Here is a 15,234-nt window from a genome sequence, read left to right as displayed (position 1 = left end):
TTAAAAAAAAAAACAATTGTGATTTTTTCGAAGGACAATGAAAAAATTAGTATTTTGGGTATTTTTAATGTTTTAAGGCTAAAATTGTTCAAATATTTGATTTAGTTTTTATTGTACTTGTGTCTGGAACTCCATTGATTGAAATAAATGTATGAATAACACCGGTCAACAAAAATTTTTTTCTTTCTTTGGGTTTCTGTTCTCATGCTTAGATTCTCATTCCAAACATTAAAAAAAACACTTGAATTTTAGTTTTTAGGTCTTAAAGTTTGCTTTTGTCTGATTTACGTCGATAAGTATAAGAAATTCGAAAAATATTCCCGTTTAGACATTATTTTCTTGTTATTTTGCATTTATACCTATGTTATTGTTCATCACAAATCTTAAATAAAAAAGAGTCTGATATCCAGCAAAAACTTTTCTAATCGTAATTTAAAGTTAAATTCTAAAAAAAAAAAATATAAAAACTAGTGATTTTTCCAGAAAAATTGCTGTAGTTTTTACAAAAGCAAACTTTGATCAAAAAAATATTTTTTCCCTTATTTTTAGCGTAGGAGAAACCATGATAAAAATATAGTAAGGTAGAACCGCTGAGAGTCACTTTTAAAATTCTTGACGTTTCCAAACAATTTAATTTTTAAATTTACTCACAAACTCACACACACATTTTCATTTTCAATCTCAAGCAACAACAATTTCGAACAATTTCATTTTTTTATTTTCACTTTTACATGATTTTAAAATGTTGGCAAACTTAAAAAAAAAAAAATCATGGCCGACAAATTGAGAGAACGGTTCTACCTTGCTATATTTTTATCATGGGAGAAACTAAAATTTAACATGTAGAAGTCAGACCCAACAATCATGTTGACTGGTGTGAGGCTTTAGCATTTTTTTTCTGCCGACAGAACAACAACAAAAATCACATCTACTAACTAACTATTAAATTGAAATCGCACCTGCTTCTTTTTCAAAATCCCCTTAGTTCTGATAGGCCAATGCCTATTGGAAATGTTTATATTATAGCAATATTATTCTTGCAGTTTTATTTATTTGCGCCACTTACATTACAAGCCTTCTTTAAATTGTTCAAATTTCTTCTCTTGAAAATACTCGTAAAAAACATTTGAAACGTTTGAGAGATAGTTCTCAGTGCTTTTTTAAGTATGTGAATGGTGAAAGTTAATAATTTCTGACATAGTGGTAAACACGAGCACACACAAGCTACTTATTTAATTGAATAATTACTTACCTGTATGAAAATAAACATTTTTGCTTAATTACTCGTAAATACATATATATGTACATGCGCGCATATTTACAAATATTTCAAATAAGTATTGGTGTATGTGTGATGTTGCAGCATCACATTACTGTATTACAAGCTTTCACATGTCCTGCTAATATCCCAGTTGGCGAGTGTCAAATGGAACATTAGTTACTAATTAATGTGACACATCGGTGAAGAGCGAGCATAGCATGTCCGTCTGACAGAAGCAACAACAGCACCCTGGGCGGTCGATATACATACATATATATGCATATACAGGTTATTTTGTGACATAAATAATTTAGCATTGGACAAGCGCCTAGCTGCAACAGCAAATCAAATGCGGATTAAGAGCAACAAAATGTTAATAAATACATAGCCTATATTTTTTTTAATAATTTAACATTTAACTAAATTTATCTGTTCAAGACTTTTCATTACAACAATTAAATTTCATCAGCGCTTTTGCAAGTTCATTATAAAATTAGCGGAAGCATGGAAACTGCTGCATAAAGTGCATATTTAAAAAGACCCATACGCCATTGCATTGCCTTCTCACTTATGCATACATATATGTATTCATATGGAAGTTTGCTTGCATATGTGTACAACTGTATGCATGTGTTCATTTTACTTTGTTTACTTGTATTTGACAGTGAATTTGCACATTTGTTTACAATTTTAATAAAGTTGTACAACTAACTGTTCGTTACTGCAAATTATGCATTGTGTGAGTGTGTGTGAGTGCGTATTGCGAGCTTTGCGCCGCCTTTTGCAATGAGGGAATCACATAGCACACAGGCGCACACAATAACCTCCAATTTACATAATTACCGCCAATAGAGGCAAGAATCAGCAGTTGAGAATTTACCACATTGCGCTCGTGACAGTGACAGTGGCAATGACAGACACCACTTGACAGTTGTCAATTGCTTTGTTGCACATTTAAGCACAAATGACAGAAGAGACTCAAATTCTTGCTACTGCATACATATATAAATAAATATGTATTTGCATACTTATTTTGTGTGTTTGTACATTTAATTTTGTAGCGACGATATGTGAGCGTGCGATGGCTGCGTTGCGCGATTTTCATAAATTTCGTTATTAAATAACCTTGTCAGCGCTTGAGTGGTTGACTGTCATTGTTGTTGTTGTTGTTGCTGTTGCTGTGCTCATATTACTCTGCGTGTTGGTTACTTTCTGTGGAATTTGTATGAGTAAATAATTTTTGCATACAAGTGTTGTCGCAATAAATGTCAACAGAAGGGTTTGTGCACATAAATATTTACATACATATGCACACATTAGGGTGTTCCAAAACTTAAAGAGAAAGTAAAAGAATACCTTATTTAGGCAAAGTATTCAAACTTTTTTTCTGCTATACAAAATTTTACAAATGCTACAAAACATTTTAAAGTTCGAAAATTTTTATTTTTATTTTTTCAGAAAATTTTATAGTTTGAATCAATTTTTTTTTTGACTTCTTCGTCTCATTTTTAATTGCATTTTTGAGGCATTATTATTATTACTATTATTTTCGAGTGGGAAGGGGGCGTGAGTATAACAGAAAAGACCCATCGCTTTTGTTGTCAAGCTTTGGCTTTCATATGTTCCTTAAAAATGAAAAGCTAAATAGTCGGTATTTTTTACTCAAAATTAAAAGCTCAAAAGTTGTAAAGCCATATGGAAGTCATGTTGTACAATGAAGTAGGATTCTAACTTTATTCTCAAAGCAAAATCTCTTAGAGAAAGGCAGGAATTCCAAAAAAAATTTAGCAGAATTATTTAAATTTTAGTAAAAACTAACAGTATTAATAAATACCGCTCAACACTGAGCCAGTCCTTCAGTTTGGGGAGCAGGAAACAGCTCTAAGGGGTTAAATCTGAATTATATGCTGGGTGAGGGAGCGTAATAGCACCGCATGTATCCCACAAAAACTGTGCGCATAATGTAGTTGGCCAACATACCCATTTTAGTCTCCTTTGGAGTACGTTCAGCTGGAGTAGTCTATGCTGAAAATTTTCGAAATTTTTTTTTTATATTTTTAATAAACTTCTATGCATGTTTGGCATTTGGCATGAAAAGAAAACTGCACTTAACAAAGAAGACATACATCTAGGGTAACCGCCATTTCAGATGCCAGACCACGAGATAGAAGAATATAGGTAATTGTTATTTTTTTACTTTTCCTGGATTTTATTAAAATTTCTTAACAAAACTCAACAAATAATTAATTAACCTCGGAAGGTCATGTTAATTTTTGCATGTCAAGGAGATAAGTACTAACATTTTTTATGCCTCATTTTAAATCGTATTATACGCGAAATTTGAGTTGCAAACAAGTATTGTGTAATATTGATTGCGATAAAGCTTATGATACTTTCAAAGAAATCTATTTCTTTTATAGAGGAAATGCATAAGAAAGAAAAAAGATGTTTACTTAAAAAGCATTTTTACTTAAAGAAACAGTATATATATTTGAAGTGTACTATATTTTTTCAGATTTTTTGAAAAAGTACTATAAATTTCTTATAAAATGTTGGCAAAGCTACTTCCAACTCACCCTTGCTCTGTGGAAAATTGTGATATGAATTAGGCTCTTCTGACTCTGCTCCTTTTTTGTTAGCTTGATGAATTCTCAACAGCACACAAATTACTTTATAAGTATTTTTGTTAAAGTAAAAAGAGTGTATGTTAGAATAATTAACGACTTTTAACACATTTGCATAACAAATACTTGCTTACAATATTCAACACGTTTGTATGTACGTGTATATGGAAATGAATTTAAATAAGCACGAAATGTTTATTTTGCAACACGAATGAGTATTTATTTAGAAGTATGTATATATACACAAATGCACATCCTTTCAATTTATGTAGTCTTTGCTTTATTCAGTATTTGGGCTCATCTTAAAAAGTACTATAGAATTAGATAGTCCAATGTGTTTAGTAGTACGAGAAAAATAAACATCGAAAATAGAATATCTACATACATATTTCTCACCAATTTGGTAATTTGCACTCTGATATACTGCATATGTTCATATCTACATTTCGTTTATTTATTTATTCACTTATTTCCAATTTAAATGAGAATTCAGTTATAATTATAACTCATCCACGTACATACTTAAATATTTTTATATCCATTTGTAGAGTCTATTTTCCGTACTTTGCATTTAAGTTAATTAGTATTTATACAAATGAATTTTTTGTATAATTGATAGGTATAAATATGTTGCTAACCGAAATTGAAAGATTTTCAGTTTCTTATTAAACGAGGCATCTTGATAATTAGAAGCTGATACAAAAAAAAAAGGTTTCAAATTTAATAAGAATTTTGCGAAAGATGCCTTTTAGACTTAAATAATTATATAATATCATTAAGCGTATTAAAAAGCATAATATTAACCGTTGGAAAATCATTAATACTATGGACTTTTCTGCAGATAACAATAGTTACGAACATCTTCTGGCAGGCAACGCCAATAATTAGTCTAAAATCCAATACCATACATTTATAAACAAAACGAGGCGGAAATATCTTAGGATAAAAGAGCAGATGCAAGAAATCCAGATTCGTGTTGCCTAAGTAAATTATTTTAGAAACCGTTTGATGAGTGCTGAAATGAGATACATACAACTAAGTAGGTGAAAAAAGTATGGAAAAATTGCCAGACCTGTGTCAATTTAGGCTAAATAAATTATTTTACTTAATAAAGCAATTAACTTCAGCTCTAAATTATTGTATTTCTTTGCACACTACATATGTTATAGTTAACTTAGATTAGATTGGCTAGCCAACGCTTCTGGGTTCGCGTTACCAGAAAAACCACGATGAAATCACATATGTAGATAATCCCTGGAATCACGAGCAATGTTGAAGAACATCGCAGTCTTTTAGATAAACTGAAACACATTGTTGTACGCTGTTTTCACAACTGCCTTCGGATTGATTAGAATAAGTCGTAGTCTCCTAAAGACTGTCAACCTTCAGAGGATGTGCCTCAAAGTCTCCTCATTCGCTTTGCATCTCCTCGAAATTTATTTATCGATCAGCGAAAACTTAAATGCGCGTAAGCCAGTAGAGAGTGTAAAATAACTAGTCCCTTCAACATTAAGATTGTTTGTAGATCTTAAAAATAAGGATTAGACAAATTCTCAGTCGAGAGTTCTTTATTCTACTATAAGCAAAGCCTTACAAGTTTCTTAAGAATATTCATAATATTATTTGCGAAGTTCCCTCGCCTTTGTACTAGCAGATACGTGTTTTATAAGGCCTATTTTTTACTTAACGTAAACTTGGTCTAGACCGGTAATGACCAGAAAGAACTTATACATACTCTGTGAAAGTCCATATAAAAAAGCTTTAAAAGGTTCTATCGCTGCATATATTTTGACTGTTTTGATTGATCTAGGTAGACTAGAGAGACAACTTGGATTCGCGTCTAGCTAGTGAGTTCGACGCGTGGGGCTTTGCGTTTAATACAGGCAATATAATCGTTTCAAATTGAGATTAACAAAACTCTTATTCGCACAGTGGTATTTATTTTAAACAAGTTAAACTTTTCTTTTAATTTAAACTAGTGGTGTAATTGTTGTGTCAGGCAAAGGGGATACATTCGTAAAAGATATTTTGCTATTTATGCTGGCTGTTGTTAAAATGAATTAAAAGTGATTTCCATCATCCAGCGTTCCACTGCAAAAAGTTTAATCAAAGTTTTCTCCAAAATATGCTACCTTCCAGTATGTGTATAAAAGTTTTAGTTAGTGGCAAAGAATTTTTGCAAATGCCACTTATTTATTTAAGGTGAAATTGCAAAAGTTAATGGAAATCAAATTGGTACCAAGAAAGTTTAATTCAGCATGTTTGTAGCAATGAGCTGAAAATTTTGCCAATAAGTAATGGTAAAACGGCATACATATAGGCGTATAGAGGTCAACTTCAGCAAGCACCGAACAGAAAAAGAAAAAAATTCAAAATGATGGTGAAATGCTACAAGTAAAAAAAAATAAAGAATTTATTACATGCAATTTTTACTAAGAAAAGAGAAAAGGAAGTTGAAAGCTGTGAAAAAAGTAATTGGCAGCGATAGGTGCTAGTGTGTAAGTTCCATATTAAAATATTGTGAACAAATGTAAGTATGCACACTTTTTTAGTTAGTCATATATGTATATTCTACAATATAAGTACTAAGTATTGAAAAGCAATTCCATTAAAAAGTAAAAAATATCCTGCATATTAACCAGGCGAAAGTCTGCGCTGCTCATGCAAGCTAGTTAAAAGCTCCTTGGCAGCGCAAAAGTTTGCTATCATTTTTCATAATTAACTTAAATTGAAAATGACAAAAATTTCGAACCAAGTACTTTATGTATGTATGGGGAATAAAAAGGACAGAAGAGAAAAAAGTTCAAATGCAACGCAAAGGCAGCCAACAAAAAAAACATGGGTTGAAGGGGCTTTAGAGCGTTTGCAGCAAGCGCGCAGGCTCTGAATGCTTGCAAGCTGTGCAAAGACCTTGGGCGATATTTTTTTTCGTTTGTCTTCTTACGGCTGCAGTCTTGCATTGACGTTTTGCTGTGAAAAATTTTTTGCGCGCCAAGAGTATTTAATGCACGAATTTAATGAGAACCACAAGTTTTTTTGCTTCTTTTCTAATTACTGGCAAAGCTTGCGGGAAATATGATCATATTCTTCCCCCATTTTTAATGTAGCAACTTTCACGCCAGTGCATTTTTTTTTTGTCTTTGCTTTCAACAGAAATTTATGCACTTTAATTCTTGCACGTACAGACATACCGTGGCGGGCATAAAAATAGGGAAGCGACATTTTAACAAGTTTTGGCAATTTTTCTTTTGTTTATTTAATGCTTCGTAGTTTTTTATGAAAGTGCAGCTCACTGTGTAACAAAAACCATGTAAGTCCGAACTTTTTACAAAAATTAAGAAATTGGAGAAAGTTTCATAAAGCTTTAAAATTTTGTAGCCCATCGAATTGTTTGAAGTGCAATTTTTAAGTGGGTAGGACTTGCCGTTGATTTGTGTTTTTTTTTGCTGACAGTGATTCGCATTTTCTTCCATACAAAGCATGTTCGAAAAGTGTTTCATATGGAGGAAAATGTAGAATACCATCAGCAAAAAAAAAATCCAAAAATTAACGGTAAGTCCTACCCACTTTAAACTTGCACTTTGCACGTTGAATGGGCTACAAAACTACATACCTAATTTTTTTTAAGTTCTGAATAAAAAGCATACAATTTTCACAAACATTTGTTGAGGTTCGTCGAATTTTTATAAATCTCATACAAAGTTCGAAATTTTGACTTACATGGTTTTCGTTAGATAGTGAGGTTCTATAAGAAAATATGAAACATTAAATAAACAAAAGAAAAATTGCAGAAACTTCCTAAAATGCCGCTTCCCTATTTGTTTGCCCGCCACCGTATATATGTATGCAAGGAGTTCGAGCAGTGAGGAGGGTCGAGAATTTATGCGGCTATAAAATTTTTTATGATTTTTTAATGAGCTCTTATCTTTTAGTTGCTGTTAGCTGATGGGTCGGTATACGAGGAGAAATGGCAGAGCGCAAATTGTGTGCATTTTTGATCAATATAAAAATTTGCATAATTTTTAATAATTTAATCGTTTAATTTAAATTTTTTCAAGGTCATTTAACTATTTGGAAGGGAAATAAGCCAAACTTCTTTTTAGCTGTTTTGCACGAATAACCGTTTCCACTGGTTAAAGGCAAAGAGTAATCTGAAACGTAAAACAAATATTGTCTCATAAAATTAGGTTTAAAAATAAAGATTTTCAATTAAAACTGTTATTTTGTGTTTAAAAGGTACTTAAATACCGACATATCCGCTACAAACCGATTTAACCGTTTGCTCTCTCAAAACCTTACATTTTTTTAGTGCTTCAAAACCCTTTTAAAAAGTTTGCACATTTCTTTTCACAATAAGCGACCCATTTCTCCAAGCACAGTGGAGAACATTATTACATTTATATTATGATATTTTCTTGATACAAAACGATTCGATATGTAATACAGTTTTTAAGAGAAGATACGTGTACTTTTAAAATTCCTGAATAATTTTTTCTGCACATATAGGGTTTTTACTGAAAATAATTTTCTTAATCATAAATTAATTGAGCTTGAGGAAATTAAAAAAAAAAAATGTTTGCAATTAAAGAAATCATAACCGTCTAACCGATTATACCAAATATACAATTGTAAGTACCAGTGGTTGAGCAAATTGAGGTCATGACTAGGCATGGGTCGAAAACAATTTTTTTTTTACCGATTTCCAGAAATTTAAAACTAAGGTTTTAAATTCATTAGGAAATAATTTTATAAAACGTTGGCTACCTGTTTAAAACCTATTCGACCAATTCAATGAAACAGAACACCATTTAAGAATTACTAGGAGAATCAAACCGTATCAACTCCAAATATAAAAATTCAGAACCGATTAAAACCGTTTCGAAATATTTTACAAAAATAGCTTAACTTTGAAGAAATTTGCTTAATCGCGGCTGCAAATTTTCCATGTATGTAAACTTAACCGGCTCGACCGTTTCAAAATATATTCTGCCTTATCATGTGTTTCGCCCGAAAAAATTTTCTACCGAAAATATTTATTCCGCCCATAGTAAATACATGAAAAGCAAACGTGAAAAGTGAAATAAGGCTGAATTTCATTTTCCAACGAACCGGTTCAATTTTCGATTTCATCTATTTACTATGGGCGGATGAACAATTTTCAGGTTAATTTTTTTTCCGGCGAAACTCAACATAAGGCAGCTAGTGAAAAAACCGTCGGATAGTTTTTTCGAAGATACCTCTCTCTTTGCGTCATATGATTTCTTCATGCCTTAAAAATATCGACTCTTATTCTTTTAACCAGTTTTTAATAATTTTTTAAGCAAAAATAAAAATCAGGAACGTGAAGGATGCTTTTGACCCTCTAGCAGACAACTGAGTTCGGCACCTCCCTTAATCTGGAACTACTAAATTCACTTTAGGTTGGGCAATAGTCAAGTTCTTAGCTACTCAAGGATACCCACAGGGTGAAACGGTATCCTCTATATTAGAGTCAATCATGGGAGCATCGAATTTCTGCCCCCTTAGTAAAAAAGCGATTCGATGTTCAGGGCTACCTGGATGTTATTATCATCCTAATCAGTGGTATGTTCGAAGACACCAACTTTAACTTCCTACATAAAGCGCGCTTGATAGAGTCGCCAATCGGTTCGATTGATGTAAACTAACAAAGTTATGTTCATTAGGAAAAGGTAAAGGGACAAATTGCTTGAACCTTTTCACCAAGGTCTATAAGGCGATAAGATATTTACATTCTTATGGGAAAGTCAAATAACTGAGAATTATCTAAAAAATATTTCGGAAAAGTTTTGAGATATTTTTTTTGCATAATAACTTTGCTGGCACTCTGCTTGGTATTCAGGGCAAAGTTACGTGATTCATGCCCAGGAAATTTTAGTAAAATTTTCAAAGTACTTACCAGTTTACATATTTAATAATAACGCACATAGGTACATACATACATTTGCATATGAAAAGTATATAAAACGCACCTCATTTTCATCGCGCAATATGCCCACCACCTGCAGGAACATACGCTCCGCATCATTCTTCGGATCATAATTGGAGTATGTATCGTCGACGAGTGTTATATTGCCGATCGTGTGGAGTGTCTCCTCCTCGGCAAACGAAGCATCCAAATCGTCCACAGTGACGGCAAAGTTGCGCGCCTCCTCCTCCTCCTCCTCCTTTACGTCAACATCCCGGTCCACACCGTTTTCCATCAACACACCATTCGTCGATTGATCAGCAACACTTTGCTCAACTAATTGCCGCTCAGCAACATGTCGCTCAGCTGCGCTTCTTTCAACATTCGCGCACTCGCGCCGCCCTGCAGCTGCTACCACATCCGCGGCAGCCGCATCAATGCTGCTATCATCGTCAACATCGCCGCCATCACCACCACTGCTCAACTGCGAAAAGCTCAGCGAGAGTTGACTGCTCGCCGCCGCTGAGGTGCGACTGCAATCCTGCAACTCCATTTCGAGTTCTGTGCCACCAGTGCCGCTATCGCCGCTCTGCGAACTAGTCGAATGTAAATGTTGCGCGCGTTTTGCAACATGCTGCTGCAACAATGTTTGTGCTGCGGTGAGTTGCTCCGCTCGCTGCTGATCACGCTCGCCTGGTTGATGTTCGTGCTGCTCGTGCTGGTGCTGTTGTTGCAGCAGCTGATGTTCGCGTTGCATGGCCAGCATTGCCGCGACTGTAACGTCACGCGAATCGCAACGACTGCTGCCGCCACCGCTGCTGCTGCTGCTACGACTGCGCCGCTTTAGCGACTTGAAGGGGGAGAGGAAATGACGTCGGCGTGGTGAGGTGTTCAGATTCGGTGTGAGCGCGCTTTCTTGTTCCAACGCGAGCATGGCTGCGTGTGGCGGCTTGGCGTAGCGTTCCAGCGACCTTGATTTTACTCCAGCTACCGCGTTTTGTACATGTTGTTCATTGTTGCTGCAATGGTATTGGCGTTCGTCCCCACCGCTGCTCTGTAGCTGCTGTGCGGCTTTTGTTTTGTGTTGTTTACGTCGGCGATTGCTATTCGTTGCAGGCGTTGGCGCGCTTTTAGCCATTTTCAGCCGCTGCACATCCACCACATGCATGGCGCTGATGTGTTGGTAGTGCTGCGGCTGACGGTGGTGTTGGTGTTGCTGTTGTGGATGGTGCGCCTGTGAATGTGGCTCCAATGACTCTGCTGGATTCGCAATAATGATGTCATGCGCCAGCTGCGCTCCTGCCACAGCGGTGTTGTCTGCCGTTGCTGGCGCTTTTAGAAGGCGCATTGTTGCCTGGTGCGCGCTTAAGTGTGTGTGTGTGTGTACGTTTATTCTTGCCTTTGGCCTCAAATGCTGCTTTACTTTAGTTGAATACTTCACAGTTTGCTATTTTTCACTTAAAACTTTTTATTTTACTTATGCTTTTATAATTTTTAATGAGCTCACAGGAGCCGCTGGCTGCGCCCGCTCTCTAATTATACTCTGCTGTGCTGCGCTGGGTTGTGCCGTGTGCGCGCGCTTTGGTGTTGGCGATTATTTTCGCTTTTATTTTATTTTTTCTTTACACTGCTGTAGTTGAAGTCTTTTGTAAACGTTTCTCAGTTTACTTTTTCTTTTAAATATTTTCTTTGCACTTATTTCACTTTAAACTTCCTTTTTAGTTCTCTTTTCACGCGCTGTATATTTTTGCCCTATAATTTGTGGCATAATTTAATTACATGTTTCTAGGCGTTTTGTCATGCTACCGGTTTTAATTTAAATGCTTTTGCTTGATATCTTTTGAGCAAAAGGAACCACGTGTGTGTGTGTGTGAGCTTCAGGCATGTGTAAAAGTTTTCAAGTTCATTGCTTTAAAATTATTGCTAAGAGATTTTGTATCTTAAAGTTAGCAAAATAAGTTAATAAATATTTCCAACATTAGATTTTTATAAGATTTTTCTGGTGTATCTGTGTGCTTAACTTAATATTTTTTTTCGAACTCAAAGTTTTTGATAACAATTTTTCTATTCATATCTATTTAAAAATTAATAAATACCCAACAACTCTATCGAGCTTCAGGCTGCTTTTTCAATAACATTTTTTATAGAAAAGTAACAAAATTATTGTATGTTTATTAGCATGGTCCTAAAATTCGTTTGAAAAAAGTTAAGTCCAAATTTGTATGCTCTCAACCCCAGGAATGTTTTATTTCGAAATGAAAAAAATATTTAGAGATCGATCAAAGCGCTCAAAGTTCTCCATTCTTCTTGAATTCTTGAAAATCCATATTTTTCGATCTCTTCAGGAGACTTCCAATAATGGTAACATATTGTTTACAATTTTTCAATACTAACTATTTGTTATAGGCTGCCCATTGCATTTTTTCGGCGGCATATAAAAAAAAGTTACTATTAAGAAATAGAAGTCTCACGAAGAGAGTTTTCCCGATTTGAAAATATTGATTTTCAAGAATTCTACACCATTTCTACGAAAGTTATTCCCCATATAAAATACATGGGAAGCTTTGAATGCTTTGAGCGACCTCTAAATATTTTTTGATTTCAAAATAAAAAAAAAACATGGTATATTTTTCGTGCTATAGCGCAGTCTTGGGGTCGAGAGCATTAAAAATTCAACTTAAATTTTTTTTCTTTACCACCCTTATATACATAGAGTCAAACTTGTCCATAACGAACTGGTGAATAATGAAATCTTCTCTAATGCAAACCAACCTTAAGACAATTTCCGCCAACTTTTAATGCATTTTATTCTCCTTTTTTATTAATAATTTCATTACGCAAATTTTTCTGTGTAACGAACCATTTTTGCAGCCTGAACTTGAAAGTCGAAGCGTCCATATTACAAATTTTTCTGAACCATTTTGCTCTGTGCTAATTTTTTTTTTAACAAGAAAAGTTTACTGTATTGAAGGGAACCCCAAAATTTTAAACTGCCACCGAAAATGTGTCATCCCCTTCACTTTTGGAAGCGTCAATTAATTTACTTTTAACGTCGCGATAATCAGTTAAGAAATGGGTCCACGTATAAGCATTTCCTTGGCGAAAAAGCTATTCGCTTACAATATTTCAGACGATTGTCTAAATAATATCAGAAATGTACGGCGAGGATTATCAATTTTGAAATGCCAATATAGAAAAATTAAAACAAAATAATATGTATGTAAGTATATATGTAAATATATTTCTTATTTCGATTACATACATACATACATATGTATATGTATTTCGATAGACGCTCCCTTCGGCGCTTGCGGACTCAGAACACACACATAATTTTAGTGGAATATTAACCCTTTCAGGGCGGAAGACTACAATTAAAAATATACACGACAAAATAAGAATCTGCTTTATCTTTGAAGTCGGTAAGAACATGATTTTTCTTAAAGAAAAAAAATTACTTTTTACAATTAAATTTCCTCACAAATTGTTTCCTACATTTTTCCCCAAAATTTATTTTCTTAAAAGATTTATTACATAAAAATTCTACTGGCAATGGGACTCGAACCCACATTCTAGCGGCTTGTTAATCCGCATTACCGCCGTCTGTCAAGGTACAATTTTCATGAGATCAACTGCGCCGTGAATCGGGATTACCGTTGTCTTCTCTCTATGCATTAAGCTATTAAACTTAACTAAAAGAAACATCTGACTATGACGAGGTAAATTTCCGCTGGCTTGACCAAGGCATTGGAATGAATGCGCACGCGCCAACCCTGAAAGTGTTTAACTTAAAATCCGCTGGTAGTAGAAGAGGAAGAAGTAGGCCTCTTATGCGATGGAAAGACCAAGTGGAGAAGGACCTGGCTTCACTTGACATTTCAAATTGATTTTTTGAACTCTGCCAAACAACAGAAAAAGAAACAGTTTTGCCTTAAAAACTGGTATTCGATAGCCTTCCCAAAATCTTTCTTTCAGGTCCATATGTTTTGCCCACCACTGTATGGCCTGTTGTAAACAATATATATGTACATATACATACGAATTCAACGAGCATGCACATACATATTTGTCTGCTTAATTAAATTACAAATTTTACGGTATTTAATGGAAATGGCATTTAATTAAGTAATTTTTTATTATTTTTATTTCTAATAATGAATGGGTGTGTAAATAAATATTTTTTTTCTTTTTAATTACCAATTAAATAGGACATACGAATATACACCTAACTGGTATTCGTATTCCCAATAAAAAACGTTGAGGTAAAACACAAAAAAAAATAGTCAGAAACCCAACTTTCGAACAACATTAGTGGCTTAGGAACTTATCACCCAAACAGAATGGCTTTTGCCCCCCTCCACGTTCCACAAAAAGATAAATGCAAATTTAAATCAGTCAAGAATCGCCGCTCCTCGCTCTCGTCAACGTACTTGGCACGTACAAATCCATGCCGGCTGCCATTAAAAGCGAAAATTTGCTGTCTGTCTGCCGAGTGTCACGCTTCGGGCAGACGACACAGACTGCGCCCAGCACCATTCGCTGCCTTTGCAGTGTCACAGCATAGTTTTTCACTCAAAATATATTTAACTAAATTCATTTCCCTATCTTCTTCACACTCTATTCCTGTCTCACTCTCTCCCTCGCTTATTTCAAGCCTTTTTGTTGCTGCTATTTGTTGATTTACCGCACGTGCGAATTGCAAATTTCATTGTTTGACAGCCTGAGTGGAAATTATGGTCCGTCTGTGTGTAAGGGTCGCTCTACACTGATTTGGAAAATCAAGAAGTGTGGACGAGTGCAATCACAAACAAAAACACTTCTAAATAAGCGAAATTATTTGCATTTAAATGCATATTTCAATTTGTAGTCATACATATATTTGCATACGTATGAATGAATGTTCATGTGTACCTACCCTCCAGTACTGCCCCTGCAGGGAAACCGCGGACTAGTGAATCAAATTTCTAGTTCCGTACTAGGTCTTTATCGCCAAAAAGGAACTAGTCCGATAGGAACTAGATCCCCACCAGTCCAAAATCGGCAAAAATTGGTACTTTTAAGAACCTAATTTTTTCAGTTTTTTTCACTACAAATCTATATCTAAAGTGACGAATTTAGAATTGGTTCGGAACTATAGAAAAAGGGATGCAAAACGAACTAGATCCTATTTGTCGAATTTAGAACTATTTCGGAACTATCGAATAAGGGATGCAGCGGGGGGCTTGTTTACTTTACATAGATATGTGTTCGGCGGCTTTTTCGTTCAAATACGCTTCTATTCTGTGCTTCGCAGATGCTATTTCATAGTTTGGTAATACAAAACAAAGCTTTGTGTTAACATATTAACATCTTGGGGCCGTCTGGAATCTAACCAATAACAGCGAGCACCTCTGCAAAGTAAGCTACAGCAAGGTATGTAAACG

General features: G+C 34.6%; 1 protein-coding gene across 1 annotated transcript; it reads right to left on the bottom strand.

Annotated features, from left to right (window-relative positions):
• Window positions 1-2,377: 2,377 nt before the first annotated feature.
• LOC108364836 (dystrophin-like) lies at window positions 2,378-14,535 on the bottom strand. The gene is made up of 3 exons (XM_017618684.1): window positions 14,496-14,535; window positions 9,876-11,563; window positions 2,378-2,473 (listed from the first exon to the last, which is right to left on the bottom strand). The coding sequence occupies exons 2-3, from the start codon at window positions 11,157-11,159 to the stop codon at window positions 2,378-2,380; spliced, it is 1,380 nt and encodes a 459-aa protein (XP_017474173.1). The 5' UTR covers window positions 11,160-11,563; window positions 14,496-14,535.
• Window positions 14,536-15,234: the final 699 nt, after the last annotated feature.

The sequence above is a fragment of the Rhagoletis zephyria genome, unplaced genomic scaffold (genome assembly GCF_001687245.7).
Source record: "Rhagoletis zephyria isolate East Lansing unplaced genomic scaffold, Rhagoletis_zephyria_1.1 Rzeph_scaffold_01686, whole genome shotgun sequence".
NCBI classification, from domain to species: Eukaryota; Metazoa; Arthropoda; class Insecta; order Diptera; family Tephritidae; genus Rhagoletis; species Rhagoletis zephyria.
The sequence above is the reverse complement of the archived record's forward strand: the minus strand, read 5'-3'. Positions and strand labels throughout refer to the sequence as shown.

Bases quoted from the DNA above. Each gene is read 5' to 3' on its own strand.
- LOC108364836 (XM_017618684.1), bottom strand. From the start codon at position 11,159: ATGCGCCTTCTAAAAGCGCCAGCAACGGCAGACAACACCGCTGTGGCA. The intron at 2,474-9,875 runs GTGCGTTTTATA...CAAATTCCACAG, and splicing joins TATTGCGCGATGAAAATGAG to AAAGTAACCAACACGCAGAG.